Here is a 26780-nt window from a genome sequence, read left to right on the forward strand (position 1 = left end):
TCAAACAAGACATCTTCTTTATGAAATGCTGAATGAAATCTTGGTACATAGCAAGGTTACACCATTCTAGAACTAGACTACCATGTAAACCAGAAACATTCACTTTGAAGTTAAGCTTAAGAAAACAAAACACCCTGTAAAACCAAAACATTAAGCCAAAAGTGCAACAGCCTTAATGCAGCTTATGACACTTCAAAAAAGACTTTTACCTTGCAAGTTATACAGTAGATGTAGAAAAATACTTTATTGTTAAAAGGGATATCAATAGACCAACCAAACTTTCAGCTAGTCCAGTATTACAAAAAGTATTTTATGTGTCTTGTTTAGTTATTGGCAGACTTCAAAATCAATCGTACCTCACTCTTAAAGTTTATGCTAAAGAGAAGCTAACCTACAAAACATGAACGCTTTCACCTTACCCGGTATGCTAAAGAAAGGTTTCAATCTATGCTTTTGCAAAATTTAGACAAGGTTATGCAAATGTCAATAAAGTTATGCAAATGTCTTACATAATTTTCCCATTTATGACAATCAATTTAAAATGAGCTGTCTACTTCGGGTTTAACAGTAGCTTACAAAGTATGGTGATCCTACCAGTGTATAAAGTGGTTTCAGTTCAACAGTTGCCAATTCCAAAGTTCTACCACAAAATACGAAAAAATAAACAACCAAAATAATTAAAACACATTTATCTTAAACACACCTTTTGTGGGAATTGGGCCCGTCTTGACTTCAAGTACCGTATTCAATTGCAACCAACCTGTTTTATTTCAAATACAGGTAATTTTACTAATGTTGTCATATTTTAACTTTTCTTTAAGATAATGTGGTGTTTTTAGAGATGTTTTGGTATAAGGGCCCAGCATCTCATTGGTACCGGGCCTAAATTATCTTCTTAATGGACAAGTAGGCTACACGCAGTAAACTTTAACAACTAAAAAACACATTGTTACTGAAACGCAAAAGTCTATTACATGTGGGCCCCCTGAAATTCCATCACAAAGTAACTACAACACATTTATTTTAAACACACCTTTGTTGGAATTGGGCCCTTCTTAATTTCAAGTATTCAATTGCAATCAACCTGTTTTGTTTCAAATATATACAAATGATTTTACTAATGTAGTCGCAGCCTATTTTAACTTTGATTCAAGATAATATGGTGATTTTTGAGATATTTTGGTACAAGGGCCCAGGCCCGGCATCTCATTGGTATCGGACCTAAATTATCTTCTCAATGGAAGTACACGCAGTAAACTTTAGCAGCTAAAAAACATGACATTGACGCGCAAAAGTCTATTACTTGTGGGCCCCCTGAGGTGGTGGGCCCGGGGGCCGGGCCCCCCTTGGCCCCCCCTTGACACAGCACTGTCTACCGGTGAAGTTTATCGCAGTTTGAAAATTTTTTTCAGATATCTAAACGCAAGCGAAAAAAGTCAAAAAAACGCAGAATTTTTGTAGTTTGTCAGAAATTTTAGTAAGTTAAGGCATTTTAAAATAAAAATACACAAAATTTGTAAACATAGTGTAAAAGACTGTTGAAAATGCAACAACTTTCATGTTTTGATTGTTTTTCTAGCAGTTACGGTTCTCAAAATACAGCAGTTCAAAATCAAAGCCTTTGCTCAAGCTAAATCCTAAAAATTTCATCAAAAAAGCGTGGCACTGAAAGGGTTGCTCTGCTAACAATAAAGCAGAAGCTTTTCAAAGCTATAGAAGCGACATCCACTACCAGTTTTTATGTCCAATGTCATTACTTTTTTTTGCATTTCTGCAAATCACAGAGGATTAGATTGAATTTCTTACAAATGAAAATCGTTCCGGTTGTCTAAGCACAGGAACAGATGCTTCGGGTTGTTCTTGTGAAAATGGATTCATTGCAAGTGAAATTGGTTGCGTAGGTAAAGAGTTGTGAGAAATTAAACAAATAAATAAACTTTGAAAAGTTTTCAAAGTAAGTAATAAAAAAATGAAAAAGTTCATTTTTTTAGACATTAATGAATGCGATGATGGAACCTGGGTCTGTGGCTTGGGCGGGTCTTGCAACAACACTGATGGATCCTACACTTGTTTCTGTCTCGATGCATTAATTGGGGACGGAATTAATTGCGCAGGTTTGATTCAACGAATTTAAAGAATAATTAAAAGACTATTTTGAATAAAGTTTTCCAGATAAACGAAAAGTGAATATTTTCTTGTTGCTTTTTTGTATTAAAGTTTAATTTTTTTTACAAGTTTTGCTGTTTAAAAGTGCACTCTATTAAGATTCATTTACTACTTATCCTATCATGGTGCCTCAATGGAAGTCATTTAACTACACTCCTCTTGACAACCAAGTTCTTTTGCAGAGACCAGCCTAAATACCTGTAGCTCGAAATGAAAAGTGATATTTTCTTTCAAAAGCAAACTTTTTGCAATTAATTTCAGACAAAGATCTCACCAAACATTAAACTCTTAATCAGAGCTATGAGATCGAACCGAAAATCGTAGAAGAATAGAAATTCCTAAATGAAACTTGAATTAGAAAAAAGTCGATCAATCTTTTTAAACGTTTATAACTTTTTAACGTTATAAACGTTTAATCTTTTTCTGGGTTGAAACGTAGAACAAATGTTTAACGTTTGGTTGAATCTTTCCAATGAAATCTTACAAATGTTGACAACAATTTTAATTTGATACAATTTAATATTTCCAACAACGATGATCAATATTTTTCTTTTCACGAGTTGAAATGTTTGATGATTATTTTTTTTGCTTTATCCAACATTCAAGCAGATAGCAAATGATGCTGATCAAATTATTAGTTTATTAATATTTTCGTTTTGTTTTCAGCCGATGTACCCACAACCACCTACCCAGGTAAGTTAATTGTGTGGTTGAAACTTTTATTTGGTCTTGAATGCAATTTGTCAACTTTTGGCTAAATTAACGTTAATGTAATCAAGCCACTTAAAAAGGAATCAAAGCTTTTTATAATTATTTCCCATCTTGCTTTTCAATTTCTTTTCAGTTTGTTTTTAAATTATTGAATACCCGCGTATGTAGCTTCTACCGTATACATTGACTAAAATGTGCTTGGTCAACTGTTTTGAGGAAATTTTACTTTGGTTAAGTATTATTGATTAACACAGTTATCATACATAATTAGTATACTTCGGTATACTTCGGTAGATGTTCATTGTGATGGCTTTTTTTGCTTTGAACATTAAGTTTGTTTTAACAAAAAAAAACCTTAAGCGAGTAATATCGGTCTGGAATTGCATGCGGGAAGTGATTTTCTGATGTCTCTGGATTTACTAATATTCAATTGAACACTGAGAATATGTCCTTGTAATGTTTGTAATCTATTGTATTGAGTTTAAATTTAACCGTTGTTATTGCGTTCATAAACGTAGTTGCACTGATGAGAACTTAATATTCGAAAACGCGTTTTGCAACACTGTTTTTTGCACTCTGCAATGCCTGATGCAGATTTATCTGTAGATTTCCATCGCACGCATTGAAGCGGTGATCTGATAATGAAATTTTCTACAGTTTGAGAAAAAGTTTTCTCTGTCTATAAAACGTTAAATGGTAGTTTAATCAATTATATATAAATAAATTGCTAATCTTCCAGATATCGATGAATGTTTGACTGCAACAGACAACTGCTCTCCACAAGCCGACTGCATAAACACTTTGGGATCTTTTGAATGTGCATGCCACCCTGGATGGAGTGGTGATGGCGTTACATGCACAGGTGGGAAGTTTATAAAGAATGTTGTCAAACTTCTAATTTGCAAACTCAAAAACCTTGCTCCAGTTCAACAAATTGATGATGTAGGCTACAAACTTTTGTAAAAACTTCAATCGTATTAATTTTTATGGATTCCAAATGACTGTAAGGCTTTATATTGTTTAATTTAGCATTTTACTAAGCTCGCAAATATTTTCGTCAAATCATTAGTAAAGACAATGAGAAATACACGTGGAGCATTTGAGACACAAGTTTGGACCCGCTACCGATGACATTTTCCGGTCCCAAAAACAAGACACCATTAAAAAAAACAAACTTAACACTAAACTTTATAATCTAACATATAGGCTAGCAGCCTAGCAAATGCCTATTTTGTATAAATTAATAATATTATCGTCGAAGAAACAGATTTTTTTTTCCAGAACGAAATGAACTGAACCTAAATACACTGTATCAAAACCCACACGTTGTTTATACTAACTACCGGCAAAAACTAACACCAACAACCTAATACACAAAGCAAACAACAGAGAATCTTGGAAACTTTTCACACAAGAGGCAGTCAATGCTTGGAATCAAGTGCGACAATAAAAGAAGAAGACCGGCCTAGGTTCGGAATTTGGCTCTGCTAACAGCAGAAGCTTTTCAAAGCTATAGATGCGACATCCACTACCAGTTTTATGTCCAATGTCATTACTTTATTTTGCATTTCTGCAAATCACAGAGGATTACATTGAATTTCTTACAAATGAATATCCTTCCGGTTGTCTAAGCACAGGAACAGATGCTTCGGGTTGTTCTTGTGAAAATGTATTCACTGCAAGTGAAATTGGTTGCGTAGGTAAAGAGTTGTGAGAAATTAAACAAAAAAATAAACTTTGAAAAGTTTTAAAAGTAAATAATAAAAAATGGAAAAGTTCATTTTTTCAGACATTAATGAATGCGATGATGGAACCTGGGTCTGTGGTTTGGGCGGGTCGTGCAACAACACTGATGGATCCTACACTTGTTTCTGTCTCGATGCATTAATTGGGGATGGAATTCATTGCGCAGGTTTGATTCAACGAATTTAAAGAATAATTAAAAAATATTTTAAATAAAGTTTTCCAGATAAACAAAAAGTGAATATTTTCTTGTTGCTTTTTTGTATTAAAATTTAATTTTTTTTAGAAGTTTTGCTGTTTAAAACTGCACCCTATTAAGATTCATTTACTACTTATCCTATCATGGTGCCTGAATGGAAGTCATTTAACTACACTCCTTTTGACAACCAAGTTCTTTTGCAGAGACCAGCCTAAATACCTGTAGTTCGAAATGAAAAGTGATATTTTCTTTCAAAAGCTAACTTTTATTGCAATTAATTTCAAACATTAAACTCTTAACCAGAGCTATGAGATCGAACCGAAACTCGTAGAAGAATAGAAATTCCTAAATGAAACTTGAAATAGAAAATAGTCAATCAATCTTTTTAAACGTTTATAACTTTTAACGTTATAAACGTTTAATCTTTTTCTGGGTTGAAACGTGGAACAAATGTCCCTTAGGCGGTTGGGCTCCTTGGAGTCTTGCTCAGTTTGGGGGGGGGCTGTCGATTCTTCTTATGCTTTAGGAGTGATATCTCTGTTATTTTTTAAGGCACGGTTTCAAAATTTGGGATTCACTTTGTAAAATTATTCACGCAGAGCATATCCGAAAATTAAAACTATATAGATTTTAGAACTGCTTATATACGTTGAAATGTTGATGTGACTTATGACGTTTGAATTATTTGGTATTTTTTGATAGAGTAATGAAAAACATGCATTGCAATGTTGTGATTAAATTTTTTTTACATAATCTCAATTTAAATCATTTGATTAACAAGACATGGGCCAAATTAATTGCTTTCATCCATCTGGTGGAAAAATTTTGAACAATGGAATATGAAATATTTCAGAAGATGTGCTGAGAAATGCCTTATATCTCTCAATTTATAACCTTTATTCGCTCAAAATTTCAGCTCAATAGAGGTGAATAAAAGTTAGGAAAAGTCAAGAAATCACGTAGTCGCAGCCTCAGTGGTTTTAGAGATACAACTGTTGATACAAAAAAGTTGAATTGACAGCCCCCCCCCCAACCTTCAAAGGGCGTTTGGTTGAATCTTTCCAATAAAATCTTACAAATGTTGACAACAATTTTAATTTGATACAATTTAATATTTGCAACAACGATGATCAATATTTTTCTTTTCACGAGTTGAAATGTTTGATGATTATTTTTTTTGCTTTATCCAACATTCAAGCAGATAGCAAATAATGCCGATCAAATAATTAGTTTATTAATATTTTCGTTTTGTTTTCAGCCGATGCACCCACAACCACCTACCCAGGTAAGTTAATTCTGTGGTTGAAACTTTTATTTGGTCTTGAATGCAATTTGTCAACTTTTGGCTAAATCAACGTTAAAGTAAACAAGCCACTTAGAAAGGAATCTAAGCTTTTTATAATTTTTTCTTATTTTCAAATTATTTTCAATTTCATCTTAAGCTATTGAATGCCCATGTAGCTTCCACCATACACGATAAGTCAATGTGATAATAAATTTTGTGCTTTCTGAAGAAAAGGTGAATGAAAATATGAAGCTATCATTTTTGGTGCATATTAATTGTTTGCTATTCTTTGTTTCCATCTACTGATTCCACTTCTGGTAAGTAAATCTGGGTTGAATCTTCTGTTTGGGCGCGGACACTATTGTTTGCCTTCTAGTTTAAAATTCCCATAAAAATCAAACAAACTTCGGAAACAATTTTAAATTGCACAAATTTTATACAGTATTTCTGATGAGAACAATAAATATTTTTTATTATAGTTATTAAAGGTCGTCAATGCTCCTTTATAACCAATATTTATCCAACATTTACATAAACGATGCCGATAAGTTAAATATTTCGTGGGTCATGAAGTTTATAGGATCAACAGACAGTTTGTTCCATCAGACACTTTTTACAACATTTTGTAATTAGTTAAATAAAAATAGTTTAATTTTCTGGCTACTTCAGCAAGCATTTGGTTAGTCCTTTGTTTCATTTCTTGATTTTCGTGTTCACTCACTTGTTTCCAATACTGAATATAAATCGGAAGGAAATTTGATGCAATTTTGTTCAATTTTTGTTCTTAAACTCAGATGTCGCTTGAAACGATGTTAGTCTAAGACAAAGAATTAAAAAAAATAATTGAACAGCACGCTTATGCAAAACTACAAATGATTATTTTTGCTTTCAGTTCCACCCACTACTCCTCTCACACCAGGTAAGTTTGACTCACGATCGAGTTTGTTAGACAAAATTTTTTCGTTGTTTTCTTCAAGTAACTACAAAACTTCGTGTTATTCTTCATTGCTTTCATTATTAAGTTATATCAATTAGCTAATGTCACAAATGTGCTCCGTACTGAAGAGTCCGTCACTTCATTAAACTTCAATTAGTGCCAATGAAGTCGTGCCTTAATAACGATCGATAGGGCACCGGTCCGACACCGTTCAAAGGCATGTAGTTGTGTCTTGGGCAAAACGAGTAAAGACATGCTGTCGATTGCGGAGTGACGCCCCCTTCGACTATACACTCTTGAATTCTCTCATGATTATAAACAGTACTCCGCTCTAGAGTAATCTTTAGGGTCCTTCCTAGGGCTATGGCTTGCTGAACTCAACCGAAGTGGGTCCATGATATTTGGTTTGTTCCTCAGTTTCTTTATGTTTCCTTGAGCAAGGTCGGTACCTGTTTACGAAAACTGGCGCGATAGCATCCATCTAGGAACTTCATGCATGACTGGTTCTCGATAAGATGGGCTGCCTGGGTTGTGTTTGCGGATCATTAAGTTTTGAAAATAAAAAAGAACATTTGAAGCGTTTAGAACGAAAAGTGACTAAGTCACATTTTCACTCGAATTGAGTTAAGTACAAAAACGTATTGCTTTCATTGTCCTTTGTCACCAGACACAAAAATATTTTGGTATAAAGGTTGCTAAGCCATCATTTTCGAATACAGGTTTTGAGCGGAAAGGTAATTTTTTCTTCTAAAAGTAGCTAAGTCCGTTCTGACCAATAGCGTCGAGTCATTTAACCACGTGACATGATTTTTATTTTGCTTTTTGATCGGGTTTCCAGTGTAGTCCAGTGTAGTCCGGGAACATAATGAATCTGGGGTGGTAAAAGGATAGACCCTCGGCCCCAGAGGCTCACACGACGATGACGACGACGACGATTGGGTTCCATTTTAGAGGATATAAAGTCATTAGCTGGTTACCGGTTATTTAGACTGGGACACTGCCTCTGGTTTAGGTAGGGTAGGTGAAGGATTAGGATCATTGGTAGTGTTAAAAACGGTAGTGCTTTTATCAGCTTTTAATTGTAGATATTTTGCAAATAAGTGATCAAACACCGGTAGTATTTATAGGCCTACTGCTTTCGATTCAAATTCAGCAGTCCACAGTTCCAGTTTGCAAGAAGTTTAGCAGTGCAGACCTCAATATTCATGGGACATGATTAGGCTATTCGATGGAGTGTTGGTGCCAGCAGATAACGAAATGAAGTACACTTAACCTAAGATTAAGTAGCCTATTAGATTGGACTATTATTTTTATAACTTATTCTGTAAAGGTCCTAGCCTATTTACCAGTCTTCTTTACTTCTATACTACACTACTAATGAAGGGAAGAAGGTTTTGAGAGTGTACCCAATTATTGTTATGTAGTCTAGTAGGCCTAACCCAATTATTATTCTACTGTACATTGCCAATGAAGGTGGGGAAGTCTCTGTACTTTACCTGTTTTTTACCCCATTAATTACCAGTAACAGTTATTACGTGCTACCAGCCTAATTTTTTCAAGATATTTCTAACCCAAAATAATTCTTTGCAGATTATTCCAATATCATATTAGTACGAGGTTTGAAGAAATATATTTAAATAGCTTACTTTACAGTAGTATCTGGAGTAAGAGATGGCAAATTTTGTTAGGCCTATAGAACACTTAAAAGTGCTTAAGTCCATCATTTGTGTCTAAACGTGCCTAAGTCCAGCAATTTTGAAGAAAAGTGCCTAAGTCCAAAAAAGAATATTATCAATATTTTTTGACAAGTTCAACTAAAAAATCAATTAATAGTGCAATCAAAACTAGGTTGAGGTTGTAGACACTGACATATGGTAAAAACAAAAAAATCTTTTAAATCTTGATTTTACAATGCAATTGAAAACTGTACATGTCAATATCTCCTTAGTAGTATTTTGTGACTTAGTCACTTTTCGTTCTAAACGCTTCATTTGGAAACGTGGCATCAAATACCCATGTCATGGAACTTTCCAACCATCTTCATGTGCAGTGGAGCATAATTTGTACTGTGGACGTAGCTCTAGATGAAAGCTGCTTTAATTGCTATCACTTTCAAATATCATTGTAACTTTTTTTTTGTTTTTTTTGTTTTTTGTTTTATTATCTTTATCCTGCATTGCGGGAAAGCGGACTTGAGCGCTATGCATCGGTGTACGCCTTCCGACGTACACCTGACCCACGCTGCAGCCGACGGCAAGGTCTGTTTCCGGTTGTCTACTCTACTTATGACTTAAATTTGGTACTACCCATTACTCGAAATCGATCACTGGGTAGAGGCAATTATCGTAAAGTTTCTTGCCCAGAGAAACAACAGCAAGTGCGGGTGGCTGGAGTCGAACATGCAGGCTCTCGACTGCGAGCCCAACGCGCTAACCACTCGGCCACTGCTGCCTTGCTTTGCTTGACTGCTCTCTCATTTTGACTATGCAAAAAGTTTCGATTGCAAAATTTTAACATAACTTGATCTTCTTCCGTCAGTGGTTGCATTTTGTGACGTAGATGACTTTTTGTCTTTCTCAATACCGTTCGTGATGTCATAAACAACCCGAGAATTGGCAACGAGGTGACCCTTTCGCGATGTGCTCCTCACCTTTTTCTCTTAAACATTGTTTGTTTTATCCACAATTTAAAACAAACAGTTTTTCAGATGATGTTGTGCGTCGTTCGATAATCTCCAGTTTCCTTCCCAACCGTAAATGTCTGATCGAAGCTTTAGCTTGATCCAACCCTTTTTCCGTTCCAAGGCCGCAGCAAAATCCAACCTCACTCGCATATTCTTGTCAGGCTTTGTCTTGGTCTAGTTGTCATTGATCAGAACACAACGCACGCAATCGGCCGACCATTGGCTGCGATTCTTCATTGTTTTAGTTCACTTCTTGTGACAAATAGTTCACTGCAGTATGACGTCATATAGCATTCTAATTGTAGAATGCATTGTTGCTGGCTAATAATATATTTTTCTTTAAATTGTTGAAACGCATCTGTTGGTGCATGAAGCGAGTTGTCAAAATGTTCTCCCATCTGGGTTGACTGAAGCAAAGGAATGTATTGACTACGTTGAGCCTTTTTTGACAAAATCAACTTTTAAAGAAAATAAAAGTTGCTTAAGTTTCTTTTCAAAAACAGTTCGTTTCTCAAATAGCTTTGTCTGAGTTGCTTCAACAATAGTTTGAACATTCAAAATTTTACAAATCCACTTGCAACTTGTAGTAAGCAGATATATTTTGTTTGAAATCCATCAGAACAACTGTATTTTGAAGACATTACATTGATATTTAAAGCTATACCAGGCACGTTTCCATGTGGTTCACTTCGATAACTTTCAAATACCGAAATTTAGCTGTGCGAGAGGTTTCCCACCAACCAGTAGCCTACTGTAGGAACTTTCAGGTTCTTACAGAATCCAGTCATTGTCTGATGAGTTGTGTAAAAGCAGACAAACAGCGCCAGTATTTATTTTGGTTAAAACTTGCCTGAAAACACAGTAAAAAAGTCGAATTTCAGTATCAATTTGACATCATTTCGACACATATGTTTTAATTAAAACAAGTACTTTGCATTTAACTTTTTAAAACCATTAAAACACGAAGAGCTTTAATTTTGACAGGAACGTGCGTCACCGCATTTCCTTCTTCCGTGGTAATACTTGAGCTTGCATGCTTTGCAAGACCTGTTCAAAATACAAAAAAATACTGTTTAGCTCCTCGCAATTATTTCTATGGTTTTGACCATGTGCAAGCTGAAAATAACAACCATTTTGTTCTCAGATGATAGGATACCCTGCCTTGAGAGGCTTAAACATTTCTGTTTTTGCCAAAATTGCCCATTATTGACCTGTTAAGCCATGCTCCTGACGGTTGAACTCTTTATTTCAACAAAGAACACTTTCATTCGATGCCTTTCGGATAGCTTAACAGTGCAGAATTAATTTTTGTATGTTTGACATGCTCTTGGAAACTATGGAGAGAATTAAGCCTCAACAGTTAGGAACACTAGTGGTGAAAATGCATTTTGCTTGTTTAAGATTTGATTTTGACGATGACGTCACAAAATTTATGATGACATCTTCATAACATGTTAAGCTTAACATGATAAGTTAGTTAGCTGATGAAGCATGAAAAAAGTAATAAACCGAAAAGCGATGACATTTTCCCACGCAGGTCCACACAATGAAGCTTTAGTCTTATGAATCTTGTCAAAAGAGTTTTGTTTTCGCACCAAAAATATTTACTTAACATTCAACTCTGAGCATAAAACATATATTGCCTTGATGAGTCAAACAATGACTTTTCAGTATTGTCTGGATGAACCCCCACGCAATAAACCGTCAAACAGTTTCATTATATTCAGTGTGTTCATGAAGCGAAGATCAATCTCGTAAACGAGTGAGTCTTCAAAGTTTCCTATGAATCGAATCTCATGTTTCTTCGATTCGGAAAGAATTTGTTGAATGTCATTTGTGCAATCATTCACTAGCTACGAGATGACACTTTTATTAAAAAAACTAATACAAAGCGACGGAAGCTTAGCGAAGAACAGCGACTTCGAGCAAAGACGCTTCACTCTTGACACCTCAATCCTAGCAACCATATTGCAGCACACTCATCTATTTCTATACAAATATAATTTTTAAAAACTTTTTTACTCGCAAGCTCGTAGTCTCCCCTCACAGCTTGGAATTATGTTCTCCGCTAAATTTTCTATTTATCCCATTTAGTGTTTCTTTCCTCGTTTCATTTTTACCGCTTTGCTTTCAATTTTTTTTTCATTCATAGCAAAAATACTTAAAGTTTTTTTGGAAAAAATTGTTACAGTAGAATAATTAAATTACTTTTTTTTGAGTTTCTAACACATCAGGCCTACTAACTGTAATTACTACGAGCGTAGTAGTTTGTACTGCGACGAATGCTTATTATTGATAGTTGATATTTTTTTCAGTTTCTACAACTCTTCGGCCCAACTCAACTTCAGGTCAGTTTTATGCATGGACGTAAAAGTTCAAATTGAAAACCAAGCAGATTGATATCAAAATTTGCTTGGTTTCATTTGGACGTCTTAATTGAGGCTTTTGTGGTAACTGATAGATGTAGCCCTTTATAATTCTGATGTTGTTTTTTGCAGATTAAATTAAGGTTATAATATTTAATATCTTTTCAGAAATTACCGATTTATTGCTTTTACATAATTTTCAGGATTTTCTGATGGTACCCCTTATAGGGTGAAACAGGCTGTAGAGGTTTTAGAGAGTAATAACTATATTTGGTGTAATTCGCTCTGCTTGGCTTTTGCTTGGCATTGAGCACGTTTTGTAGTATTAATTGTAGATAACACTGGTCTACACGATTTTTGCGGTATGAACTTTGAAAACTGATTTAGAGTGATTTTGAGGTGGTGAATCCGAATCTGACCTCAGATTTTGCCTATTCCTTCAGTTTGTGAGATATGATAACAACAAATTGTTACATTTGTCAAAAGTGGACAATTTGACGTTGCGTTTATCACACATACACATTGTGCTATATATCCAGAAATCCAGGCCATGTGGTGCATAAGTAGCTGAAATACACCCACAAACTCCAATTTTGATACCAATTTGTTTTCTAAGCAACATTATTAGCCATGCAGTAGTAACAAGCTAAAAGGGAGACTAAAAGTATAACTGACCCCTCTCCCGTCAACATTTTTCATGAAACCACAACGATTTAAACAGGCCTATGGCGATGCTTGTCCAGTAACCTTATTTAAGCTATTTTGGCCTGTCTAACATTAACCTTTCGCTATAGCACTGCATATGTTGGTAGTAAACGCAACGCTAAATCTTTCACTTTTGGTAAAAATAAAATATTTTTGTTATCATATCTCAAAAATTTCATGTGATAGTATACATCTGAGTTCAGATTCGGATTCAGCACCCCAAAATTACCTGAAATCAGTTATCAAAGTCCAAACCGCAGATTTTTTTTTTGTAAACCAGTGTAATTAATGTACAATATTATATATATACAAGCATAAAGTGGTAGAGTTTGTGACATCACTATGCAGCAGTAGCAACGGTCCCCTAATTAACATATCCTCAAACACCTCACAGACGTATGGCCTGTATTGTTGACGTATTGTTTCAGGATCTTGTGGAGGGATGTTCAACGCGACGTGGAGCCCACAGATCGTGTCAACTCCAGGATATCCTTCCCAGACCGCGAACGACTTGCATTGCTATTATACCTTCTCAGTGGAGGAGGGATCAAAAATCGAGATGATGATCAATGTATCAAATGTTGAAACATGCTGTGATTTTGTAGAGGTACCTCATATTCATTTCATGAAAGTATTTAGAGTTGATTATATTGAATACTACGCGCTTAATATTTATTGCTTTGAGATTTTTATATTGAAAACATGAGTTCAAAAAGTGACATAGGCTACAGAAAGTTGTGGCCAACATTCATTGGTTAAATAACTAGGCATATTTTCCGCAATATGCTACCAAACGTCCTTAAGTGTTCTTTCAAAAGCTTCTGAACATTTGTTTAGAACTTGTTGAATGTTTGGTATGCTCTGACGCATTTTGTTTGTTTTTATAAATTTCAAAATAATTCGAAACTTTTGCCTCGTAAATATGAAAGCAGTTCAGACAATTTGTGTTTACAATTCAAACTATACCAAGCGACTACTCGGAATTTAAAGGATGCACCAACCCACACGAACAATTCCGGAAGTGTAGGCTAGTTCCTGTACAGCGGAAAACGTTCGCGATTTTCTGTTGTATCATGGCCGCGGTGTTTATTGACGTTTGCTGCAGACTATAAAGAAAACCTTAATCAATTAGCGCTGCTTAACTATTCTCAAAATTATCTTGTGGTTGTGAAATGTAAATAAGCTTTACTGGTGTTTGCGCAGGGCTAGACGTATAGCCAAAAACGTTTGCAACTTTGTTTCCTTTTGTATCATGAGCAATATAGTTACTTGGCTTGTGTGGTTGTGAAACGAAGTCACATTTCCACCATACTTGCATATTTTTATTTCCAACAATTAATAGCACAATTTTGACAGCTTACTTATTTGCTCAAAGCTATCTTGTCTGTCAAAACAGAAATTGGAATGATTTTGCTTTAATAAAGTATTACACATATAAAATGCGCATACAAAATTTAATATTGCTAACCCTGCTTTAAACAGTTATTGCTTGCAGATTTTAGAAGACGATGTCGCGATTGGTAAAATATCTGGAAGCAGAACAAACGTTGTAATGATATCTACCAGAAGGAACTTAACTCTTCACTATCATACAGATGTCAGTGTTCTCAGTGGAGGGTTTATTGCGTCATATCGCCGATGTAAGTTAAAAAGTGATTTATAGTTTGTTTTCAAAACATCCGATTCATTACATCACTGTTGAGTAATTATTGCACATAATCGCTTCAACACACTAATACTTTTGTGACACTAATCTGCAGGTGGAAGTGTAAGGTGAAATGTAAAAGTTGTTATTTTTTCAAAAATTATTTGAAAATGAAAGAAGAATATTTTTGAAATGTGGTTTGAATCTTGTTATTTAAATCCAACATCTTCCAATCGATGTTTTTCCAGTATTTACAAATTGTGGAGAAACCTTAACGGCAGAGAACTATGTAGAAGATTTTACTTTTTCCAATGGTCTCATTTCCAATGAAAATCATCCCGCCTCACAATGCTTGTGGACACTGGAGGCACCGGACTTCCTTCCGGTACTCTTCACGATTGACAGCTTCGACGTTGAAGATCAGTTAGACCATCTTTCCGTGAGTTTCTTGCTTTGTGGTAAATTACCAGGACCGCTTTAAGGGACGTAGCCACTATGAAGGCCAAATTTAATGTTACCCCCCAAAAGATGTTATAACTTAACATTTATTTGGTCTCAACAATTACTCACTCTCGTTTGACAAGTTGAACATTTTTAGTGGTCTGGTGACTAAGTTATTTCATACGCAACCACAACATTAAATTGTCAACACTAAACCATTTTTAAGGTAAAATGTAACTGGACTTGGAATGGTCTTCGCCCCCCAGCTACTAGGATAATCACAGACAAAATTAGTTACTCTCAGTAGTAATCTGTTTAAAGATGCCCTGAAACGTGCCAATGAGGTTATTCTTCCAGAACCCAGAGGGCCAACATCAACACCCAGAAGGTCCGGATTCGGACCGCGGTCCGCTTGTTGAGTCGCCCTGCCATAGATTATTTGGATTTGATCCTAGCTCGGTGGTCGAATGGAAATCGCCTTCGGCTCTGGTAGACCTGAGATCGATTCCAGGTCGGGTCAAACCGAAGACTGGTTTGGTTTTTGAATCTTTATCCTCGGACTGACAAAGCCTTGATACGTTATTCCTGGTAGTTTCGCATACTTTGTAGAGGCTCGACGCAGGGCCGGTTACTGAGATTGGCAGAGTGAAGTTTTCCGATTGTTGAAGTGTTGTTGCCGGGGAATCATTCCATTCACTAGGTGCCAATGAATGGAAAACAGTCCTGAAATGCGTTGCTCAAGCGAACACCACGAGAGTCGAACCAGCACCGCGTGATCTTGAGCCGAGCGCGTATAACCACTGAGCTAACGCGGCGAAAGACATTAAAAACGGTATCGATTGTGTTCTTTCTTGCATAACGCAGTGAGAATAAGTCGTAAATAAGTATATAATTAAAAATTAGTTCTGTCGCTAAAAGATTTTAGCTGTTGTAAAGCTACAATAGGTAAAACCATAACATTATTATTATTAGCCCTTAGAAGGTTGGGCTCCTGGAGTCTTGCTCAGTTTGGTGAGGGGAGGGCTGTCGATTCTTTTTATGCTTTAGGAGTGATATCTCTGTTATTTTTTCATGCACGGTTTCAAAATTTGGGATTCACTTTGTAAAATTATTCACGCTGAGCATATCCGAAAATTAAAACTATGTGAATTTTAGAACTGCTCATATAGGCTACGTTGAAATATTGAGGTGACTTATGAATTTGCGATTAAAGCAATTGTAGCATGAGTTTACACATTATTTTTTGGTAGAGTAATGAAGAACATGTATTGCAATGTTGTGATTAAAATTTTTTTACATAATTTTACATACAGCTAATTCCCTTCACGCTGTGAAACAATTAGAATTGACGAGACATGGCCCAAATTAATTACTTTCATCCAGCTGGTGGGAAAATTTTGAACAATAGAATATGAAATATTTCAGAGGATGTGCTGAGAAATGCCTTACATCTCTCAATTTATAACCTTTATTCGCTCAAAATTTCAGCTCAATAGAGGTGAATAAAAGTTAGGAAAAGTCAAGAAATCTCGTAGTCGCAGCCTCAGTGGTTTTAGAGATACAAATTACTGGTGATACAAAAAAGTTGAATTGACAGCCCCCCAACCTTCAAAGGGTTAACTAACCCATTGGTTATGTTGGATTTGATTCACTGGTACCGCTGCATTTATCGAGGCGCAACGTGGTTAGAGTGTGCACCTGGCAGCGCGATAAGTTGAATCTTTTTTAAATCGAATAATCTGTGAAACGAGAATGTAAACTTTCTTGTCTTGAGCATAACGAATATATTCGTAATTGTTGTTTTAGTGGTCGTTTCTGCAATTGTAGCAGAGGGCGACCGATAGTTGAGTTATTTCACTATGTGTGAAATTCAAAGCAAGCTGAAACAAAACCTCACCAATTTTAATTCTGGCCAAATATCTTACGCCTACAATTATTATCGTAACATATGACAATAAGCTGGCTGTACTTGTGTTTTTGAGCAAGCCCTGTTCAAACCGTTTGAAAAATTAACGACCTAAATATTTTTTATGTTCTCCTAAAATTTTCAATCTAGCTACGTCACAATTGATGACCAACCACTAAACAGAGAATATTGTTGTTATATAATAGAGTAGCTGCTACATCATTTTCAAGGTTTATTATTTTCATCGTGGTTTGCTTAAAATAAGTAGAGTATTAAGTTATCAGAAAATATATAACCTTGGTGCGTTACAAGGGTTCATTGCAGCCGATTTAAAGCAAACTTCGTTTCAGGTATATGACGGATTTAATTTCCTTGGGAAGTTTTCGGGAATGCCAGATACTCCAATCAAATTCGTCGGGAAAAGGCTGAAGCTTCGGTTAACCACCAACAATGTTCGCGACACAGTTTTTCGTGTTTCCTATAGAATAGAAGGTGATGATTTCTATTTTAGTTTTAACACGAGCACAGATCGCAACACTGTGAGCTTCAGTATTCTTGAGGGATTATGTTTCTCGGGTTCCTTGGGTCGTTTAATGACTGAACAAGAGGAATTGTTAGTAACTCTGCCATTAGTCGCATAATAATCTCTTCAGTAACAAGGTGTGAAACACAATCATCTTGGCAATACTATTCTGGGATAAAGCAATGATGATAAACTGCGGTGACAATGCAGCGATTGCGTGCTGCTTTTAAAGTGGCGGATGCACACTTTTGCTGACTGTTCACGAAATTATGGCCCAGCTATTTGTCCCCGTATTGTAACATAGATTGTGATGCAATCGTGACGTCATCATTGCGGTGCACTGTCATGCTTGCGCGACAATCTCTCTTTATCTTTTCTCTATTCTACTAACTCGTGTTTTCCAAACGTGTTTCGGCTTTCTTTAAATTCTTTTACGATGTGCGAATCTATCGGACGGACATGCCGTAATAAGAGTGTGCAGTGACTATTCTACATCACAATTGAACCCGTCTCTTGTTAACAATATACAATCAATCTTCACTCAACACATGTGGAACTTGTGTCAAAAGTTAGAAAGAAGACAGGTTGGGTAGAAGTTCATACATGGCTGTTATCAGAAAGAAAGAACACTGACTTTAGAGGCTCTTTCCTCGATGAAAACCACTAAATAAAATCGTTGTTTGAAACTATGGAAACAAAACTTTTCTTGTGAGTGCACAAAGTAGAAAAACATCGCTACCCGCGCTTTGTCATGCTACGGCCGTTTCAATTTCGAAGATGGCTAGCACTACAACAATTTATTTTCTTGAACAAGCTTTGAATAACGTTAAGAATAGTCATTCTAGTAGGTAACTAATTCAATTCTTGTTATTTAATGTCTTTGAATGACAATGTTTTACTCCGAAACAGTACATTATTTTTAAGACTCAATCAACACATAGTTGAATTTCAACCCCACTATAATGCCGTTGCTGATTTGAAATATGCTTTCGGCGTCCTACGTTGTGTAGCTGGGCCACGTCACCAAATGTTCCCCGCTTGGGTCCGCTAATGGTTTAAAAAAAAATTCTTAAGTGTTTTGAGACATTAGGAAATCCTAATCATAAATAATATGAAGAAATAGAATTTTTACATTTCTTTGCTTACAGAATTTGGTCGAGAATGCCGGGCTGTCAACATAAACTGCGACGAGTCGAATTGCGCCAAACGACCATTATGCACTACTTGCCCAGAGGGGTATGTCTGCTGTCCATCTTGCTGTGGAACGGAATGCATGCAGCCCACCAACCCGAACACAACCACAGGTATGAACAAGTTTGCTATGCGTTGGTTAACTACTAGGGGTTGTTCATGAGAAAACAAGTCGTCGGGTAAAACCGGTCAGCTAGATTTTAATCAAGCATCACTTTTTCTTTTGGAAATAATACACTCAAAAAATGCTTTAGCGCAGTTAGTGGTTCATTTGTGATGTGACAACAGCAATTGCTGTTGCAGTTTTTGCTTGCAGTCTCAGTCTATGCTGCGAAACATCAGTTGGTGCAAAATTTTACCTTCATGTTTTTGACCAACTTTTTTTTGTAGTTTAGACTAAACAGAGCATTAGACTGTGAAAGTTGTTAATTAAACCAACACTTTCTACTAACGAAACTACAATTATTGTATTTTATTAGTCATCGTATAGTTCTATATTGGAAATAAGTTTTATTGGGACTAATTATTAATTATTTTTGTTCAGACATGGTTATTTTGGTTGGGGAAAAATAAGTCAGCCATAAAGTGCTGTGCCAAAATTTTACCTAAATTAGTAAAAATACTTAATTCTTCAACCAAAATTCCATGTACCTTGTTCATAGGGTATTATTTGCCGTATTATTGCAACTTTAAAGCGGCAGTCGATACCCTTGTGGCAAGAATTAGTGGTGCGATACTGACGAACCTAGCCTCATGGGCGAAACACGGTGTCTATCGCTATCAATTCTTGCTACAATCGGCTGCCGAGAAACATATAGTAAAGTTGATTGGATGACCTGAATGGCTAGCGTGGAAGCTGCACCGTTATGGTTAGCGAATCGCAACTGCTCGCTATAGCCCACTAGTGAGTGCTGAGCCTTGTGCTGATAACCGGGAAGTTCACTATTAATTTGACTATTACATAAAAAATCAGCAGTTCGCAAAATGGTCAACTAACATTGATTTGTGATATGTGCTCTCAGTTGCATTTTGCAAATTGATGTGGATTTTGTCATTTAACCTACTTTTGAGCATTAGGCTACATTTCAACTGGTTTGATTATGGACCATAATTGCTGTAGTTATTAAAGTTGCTTTTTTGTGTTTTGCATTTAAATTTCTTGATTAAAGACAATTTTAGCAAAGTTGTTTCACTTTGTTGTAAATATAAATATAACCTTTCTTTCATCAAAAAACACTGACTTGTTTTACCCCTACTTAGGGAAAAACCAGACATATGACCCATTCGTAAAAATTATGTTGTAGCAACATAACTTAAAAATAAAATTCACTTCTTTTTTACTATTTTGTAAGAAAGCCTCAATACAATTGTTTAACAGTAGAAATTGTGACATTTTAAACGATGTGAAGATATAGACAATGATACCAAAATGTGACCACCAGTCTTACCCCGCAACTATCCTACTTATTTTACTTTTGTATCCTATCCCTATCTGTTCCGTCTTTTCTATACATGATCAGTTTACAATTGTTAGTTTTAAAATAAATAGTTTTTCGTATTTAGTTAGCGCGTTATATTTGAATCTAACTGAGGAAGCCATATTTTAATTAGAACAAAAAAAGCATTGGAAATGTTTTGCAATGTGAAGATCACTTGGGTTGAGGCTTCTTTGAGTCATTAAGGACTTTGCATTCCCACCACACTTTCATATTGTCGTGAAGAATGCAGCTTTTTCATAGACAACAGAAGTTTCGTGTTGTACGCTATAGCTGTTCATTCAAAACATAGGTACAATTTTTTTGCTTTGAAATGAGAGATTGTTACTTGACAGGCATTGTATTTAAGTTGCATCCTTGCAGTGACAAAGTGTTTCTAAGCTCTACACATGCACATTGAAATAGTTTGATTCGCTAACTTTAATATTTTATATTTTTGTTTAGTAACACCTACTTCTCCTTCTTCGTTTGAAACTACAAGTAAGTCTCAATTTCTGTTTCTTATTTCAGTTTGTAGGTTAACTTGTCACGCGTTCAGTTGTGAATGCGACTCAACAAAAGTCTGTTCTCGTAGAGTTGTTGATAAGCGATCGGTAAAGGCGAACTCTGAACTCTCCTGCTGACCCGGACAAAAGTTGCAGATGTTTATAAAATGCAGAGTTTGTCTGATTTCAGCTGCATCTGAACTGTGCCCACCTGGAGTGCCACTTGCGACTTGCTACTCTCCACCATGCTGGAATGCCAGCTGCCCAGGGGTTCCAAATGCAATTTGCAAAAACAATTATTGCGGTGGTTGTTTCGCAAATTTCACGGACCAGTTTGGAAACTCCATTTCGGAAGAGCGATGCAACCAAAGTAAGTCAATGTGTTACGTCATAGTGTGTGGTCGTGTTGCGTCATAGTGTGTCGTCGTGTTGAGTTGCGTCAAACTGTTGCTTTTCACTCCCCAACTTATAATGTAACTTTTACACAGTAAACACACTGGGTCTTTTTCTGCCAAACGTTTTGTTAAACGCAGATCATTGTTCCAGCTGACAAATTAGAGAATTTTACTTTAGCCAGTATTTCGTTGATTTAGTTTTCACTATGACGACATAAAATATTCACTTTTCTCAAATAGATGACTTTGATTTATTTTTCAGACAACGCAACAGAACTCAACCTGTACTGCCCTGAAGCGAGCAGCCCCATGAACCAGTGCGACAGAAGAGCCTTGTGGTTGTGCGAGTACATCAGATGGCGAGTCACCTTCTTGTTGACATGGCAACGAGCCTTTAACGAATGGAGGTACGATCATGCATCAGATTTTGAATTCTCTTTCGATCAGTGAGCACCATGAGTGGCCTCCAAAAAGAGAGCTGGTGTTCATGACGTAACAATGACATAGCACGGATGACGTTTCGCTTCGAGCATTTCTACTCCAAAATAAAGAAAAGTCCATTTAGACCAAACCTCAACCTGAAACGAAACAGGTTTTATCAAAAATATTTTAGTATACTCTGGCCGGATAGCAAATGTCATTAAACAGTTGATTGACAGCAATGCAATACTATTGAGTTGTGCAAAATTTTTTAGACAAACCAAAAGATTGACCGCAAAGCAAAGTCAAGCGTTTTCAATGCAATTCTGTTCCTCGAAAGAGAAAACAATCTAAAAATATCGTCTGTTTGTTTATTCTCGCAAAGACCTATAGGCTGCACGCAGTGGCGTAGGAGCATATGCTGCCGCTCCTGGCTTTCGTTGAAAATGCCGCCCTAAGTAGAATGTAGCAAATTTTGAAATAGTTTTATGTTCAAGCAATCTTTTCAATAAAAATAATTACAAATATTGTGCCGCGTCTCAGAAGTTCTATATTGCTTGAGAAAGAAGCCTCACTGTCTCAACGTTAAAGCCAAAAATAAAAGACAAAAAATGGACAACAAATGTATTAGGCAAATAAAAGATCAATAGCCGCCTCAAAATTGAACTTTTCGAGCTTTCGCCGAAGCAAAATCAGCGATAATATCTTCAAAATCAAGTTTTTGAACGTAGTCTCTTTCTATAGAAAGAATCCATAGAGCTGGTAGCCGATCATCATTCATGGTAGAACGTAAATACGAATTGAGAATAAATACGAAAATAAATACGAAATGAGAAACTCCTCTCACAGCTCGCAATTGAAACACCAATGGTAAGATAAAGTTTCAGACACAAGCATAAATATGGTGTCGAATCAAGTAGATGTGATTTAGCTAACCACTGTAAAACATCAAACGCTGTTGCATTACGATCAAACGTGTTTTCACTGCTTCGCACCAGCCTCTTAAAGTATTCTCAGCTTTACTGCACACGATGTCTGACTACAGAAACTACTGCTGAGATAGAGAAAATGAATCGTGATTATGACAACAGATTTATGACGTAATAAAAAATGTTACTAAGAATTGAGCAACACACGGAGTACAGGCTACAGCTATCCAACATCACGCAAGAAGCAACTCGAGCTTTTTAGCTGTTGTTCTATCCTTAAATTTTTTAAGGTGTGCTAGCTGTCTCTTTGTAAATCATTTTCTTGTTTTACCTTTTATTTATTTTTGCATTACTTCATTTCTCGTATTGTGTGCACTGTGTAGCCTCGTCTTGCCGCCCCCTTGCAGCCTGCCGCCCCTGGCGCAGAGCCAGAACCACCAAGTGACTGCTACGCCACTGGCTGCACGGAGAATGTGGTCTGGAATTTTAAGTCTATCACAACATATTTTTAACTCAGGTATTATTTTTGTTTAGAACAAGCAACCTTCCTGATTTATCCATGCCTACTCAAAGCTGCCACCACCTGAGCGTGACATGCAAGGATCCTTCGCAGTCAAGAGTCGCTAAAGATTTCTACCAATGCCAGATCCCATATTGTGCAGATGGACAATGTGAGTTTTCTGAAACCTCAATAACAGGAATCTTTAGTTTTTGTCCCACATTTTAATCGATGTTCACCTGTCAAGTCGTAAAACTTGTTTTTCGTATTATGTCTCTTTCACTTTAATCTCCATCCCATTTTGATTCTTAAACAACAAACCGTTTTGTTGTCTGAATCGTTACAGTGTCCGCCTGTGAGTCGATAGGCTTGGGTTCAATCCCATGTCAGGACATTGGGATGCACCAAAAACGTTTTTCGAAGTGATAGGCTACTGAACCTTATTCCTGCTTGACACTCATCGACAGAATGGACTCAGGATAATAGTTTGCTTGGCTGCGCTTGGACTGTCTGTTTTGTGAAGCTTTCAGCACAAAGGTTGTCTGCAATAGTCAGCGCTATCCAAACGCATGCTTTGTTATAAATACTGGGCACACTTCATAATTCGTCCCTGCTTCGTGATGCATTCCACCGTCACGTCATAATGACGTCGCTAAGCAGAAGACCAGAAGACAACTCGCTCGCTGTGTCTCAGTCGGTGAAAGTGTTGAAGCTTTATTGAAATAATTTGCTACTAAATTCAAAATATAACTTTCCTTGATCTGGTGACTATAGGCTACTAGGTTAAATTCTGATGTTAAGGATGAAGATTATAGCCTACTTAGTATACTACAATATATATTCCCCTAGCCCATAGTCACCAGGGGAACGCAAGTCACTTTATTTATCAAATGCCTGGTGAACAGTTTCACTCTGTCTTTATTATAGTCTTTCCTTCATCTTCTGTTGTTTGGTAGATACTGCCGGGCCTGACCTCCAGGTTTGGCAAGAAGACCAACAGCTGTGGCAACGAATGTATTCCATCTGGAAGGCGTCCTTGCAATATCAACAAGAAAACACCAACACCGATTGCAATCTTTAGGATGGTGCGCACGATGATGCTGAAATGTATATAGACTATAATTTGCAGTATGAGTGAAATTGGTTGTGTTTTTGTGGTGAAGTATCTTTTTGAAAATTGTTGAAAGTTTTAAAAATTCGAAACTTAGAAGCAAAATTATCACTTTGTAACACTGAAGATGAAAATAATTTAGTTGTTGAAATGTTTGATAACGCGACTTTCTACTTTTTAGGTTCTCCGTGTTTTCGTCATTTCGAAAATCGTTTTTGATTTTTCTTTCGACGTATTTTGCGATTGAGTTTTACTTTTCTGGGGAGTGCAGTCCCGCACTTCTTATCACCTGTCATAAATTTTATATCCAGCTTTTTATGGTAATGAAAAATGAAATATTATTCGAAGCATTTCAAATAGCATCTTGGTTTGATTTCAGAATCTCTGTTTATGGAAAATTACTTAAAATTTATACTTTTAAATTGAAACCAAAATTGTGTGCTGGTGTCCTCTCGCATGATTTTGTGACGTCAACGGACTTAGTTTAGTGACCACAGATTTGGTGACTTTGTTTTGTACACACATTGTAAAATTTCTATGCAGTTCATCATGCAGCTAACAAAGTCAATCTTTTTTAACATTGTTGCAACGTCTGTAGACTTTGAATCTATGTAAAACAAATTGATTTTGGTAGCCAAGAGATTCTTTGTCCGTATTCAAAATGTACAGATAGAGCACAACAATTTAATTCTTATCCAAGTAAAACAACCCATCCTTTCCTAACTTTGCCACAACCGTAGACATTGTACCTGATATATAATTGTTAACAAGAAAGCATCAACTGCCACTGAGACTCTCGCTGGATACGTACCGCGTTGTTGAGCACTGTCTATGACGTTGGCGGGAGCGATACGTGCAAATAAACTAACAAGAAATAGAACAGATTCGAATTCGTGTCAAGGCGTTGTTGTTAGGAGGAAAAGAGTTAGCTTTGTTCAGAAAAAAGGATGACAATTAAATAGCTCGATGAAATGAGATACTGAGAGTGATGTCATCATAGCCGTAGGAGAGTTAAACATTTTGGGCGGCCAACAAAGTTTGCCAAAATTTTGTCGGTGCAAAAATGATTTCAAAAACGCAACATTACTCATAATTTCTGAGGTGGTGTGTAGTTTAATACAAGGGTCGGAAAGCTTTTCAGATAAGAGAGCTATGAAATCTACATTTTTGGAAATGTATTTTCATAAAAACAATGTAATGCTGTAACATTTAATACAACTAACATGTAGTGGCAGGTGATGAGTTGTAAATGTGGAGCCATGTGATTTCTGAAGATAAGAAAAACAGCTGGGGGACCTTCCCCAGAAAAATTTGAAAAAAATGTATTTCATTTGGTGCATTTCGAGCGTATTTTCAGCTTTAAATTGTAATGAAAAGTTTAGATAAAACTTTCTGTGAGCCAGATGCTATCACGAAGAACAAGATAGGTGACAGTTAAGTTAAGTAACAAGTTCAAGTTATGTAAACGAGGTTGACTTAACTACATTCATAAACCTGTCCGTGTCCCAATTACCGTAAATAAATCATTAAATTGAATCTTTCTTGCATCAAACTTGAACCTTTGAACAAAACTACTGGTACTTTTAGTATTTGAAGTAATATTACAATGAAATCATAGTCAATGTTCTTTCAATACCATCGTTACGTTAATAACTGGACATTTTTTCCAAAATATTTTTACAAATAACTGCATGAGTAGAATAATAGACAGAAAATCAAAAAACTTAAACAGGTTTTCGATGCTAAAACAGAAACCTCATAAGGTTGCCACTTGCCAATACCCAGTAGGCTTTTAAAATTGTACCGATAAAGAAATGTTGGCTAGTATTATAATGAATATCTGAAATAAGCTTACATCTGCTTACCAAATGCATTCTTTTACATTTAATTTCTGCAGATACTGAATCGAAGTTTAGGCTAACATTCAGCCTAAATAGCAATACCACATACATAAATTTTCAAAATTGATGATGTTACATTTACATTCTAAGAAAATGTTAATGAAGGCTACTTCAAAATACAACACTATACAAAGTCTCTAAACTGATAAAATGTTAAAAATTCATGGTAAAAATCGATTTGTCTAAATAACTAGACATTTTTTCCCAAATTATTTTATTATTAACTGCATTAACAAGATATAGAAAAAAGTAAAAAGAAAACTTATTAAGATACCAGGACCCAGCAGGCTTTTGAATCATACCCATGAAGAAATGTAGCCCACATACTAGTGAACAAAGCTTAGCTTACCTCTGCTTGCCAATTGTGCTCTTTTACATTTACTGTTTGCAGAGGAATCGAAACTTATCATTCTGCCCAAATTGCAATACCGCATGGAATGGTTTCCAAAATCGATGATATAATACATATAACATTCACTGAAAAATTTCAATGTAGCTCATAAATTATAACAATCATGTAAAGTTTGTAAACTGGTCATGGTAAGATTGATTTGCTCAAATAACTGGTCATTTTAGCCTAAATTCGCGTCGTTTTTTTTTTAGCGGGGAGCGACCGCCTCCCCCCCTGCCCCCCATCTCCTACGGCTATGGGTGTCATGCATGAAGAATTATTGTTGTTCATGGTAAGGTAAAGGTCCCATACTCAGATACTGAGCTTTGGGGAATGAGAAGATAAGGTTCTCATTATACTAAGCCTTCGGCACTAAGGAGAGTAGGGTGGCCATTTCCTTTCTCTCGGCCGCCTTTACTTCAGCAACTACGCCCACCCAATTTATTACACCCTGGGTAGAGGTGAGCGGTGTTTTTCAACAACCAGCTGAAGCCGGGAGTCAAACCAGGTTTACATAATTGGAAAGCCAACGCCTTATCCGTCGCGCCATCCCACCGCCGTTGTTGTTCATGAGGTGTTGTTAAATCAAAAACAACTCAACCAAATGGTGGCGCTAAAGTTTCATTTCAATCAATATGGTTAGGGGTGAGCT

At 36.2% G+C, this 26780-nt stretch overlaps 1 protein-coding gene across 2 annotated transcripts in view; it reads left to right on the forward strand.

Moving 5' to 3' along the window:
* The window catches only part of LOC145784171 (uncharacterized), a 47822-nt gene extending 23102 nt beyond the window's left edge, over positions 1-24720 (forward strand). For both annotated transcript variants that reach the window (XM_082595935.1, XM_082595936.1), the window contains 17 exons: positions 1992-2114; positions 2833-2859; positions 3617-3739; positions 4667-4789; positions 6078-6104; positions 6997-7023; positions 12040-12072; positions 13224-13402; positions 14291-14435; positions 14689-14879; positions 17138-17279; positions 18459-18614; positions 20442-20477; positions 20673-20852; positions 21140-21284; positions 22761-22897; positions 23682-24720. In XM_082595935.1, coding sequence (XP_082452061.1) covers positions 1992-2114; positions 2833-2859; positions 3617-3739; positions 4667-4789; positions 6078-6104; positions 6997-7023; positions 12040-12072; positions 13224-13402; positions 14291-14435; positions 14689-14879; positions 17138-17279; positions 18459-18614; positions 20442-20477; positions 20673-20852; positions 21140-21284; positions 22761-22897; positions 23682-23806 — 1919 coding nt within the window. In that variant the 3' untranslated portion in view covers positions 23807-24720. The remainder of the gene's footprint in view (positions 1-1991; positions 2115-2832; positions 2860-3616; positions 3740-4666; positions 4790-6077; positions 6105-6996; positions 7024-12039; positions 12073-13223; positions 13403-14290; positions 14436-14688; positions 14880-17137; positions 17280-18458; positions 18615-20441; positions 20478-20672; positions 20853-21139; positions 21285-22760; positions 22898-23681) is intronic.
* The last annotated feature ends 2060 nt before the right edge of the window (positions 24721-26780 follow it).

Source organism: Aplidium turbinatum, chromosome 15 (genome assembly GCF_918807975.1).
Source record: "Aplidium turbinatum chromosome 15, kaAplTurb1.1, whole genome shotgun sequence".
Classification (NCBI taxonomy): domain Eukaryota; kingdom Metazoa; phylum Chordata; class Ascidiacea; order Aplousobranchia; family Polyclinidae; genus Aplidium; species Aplidium turbinatum.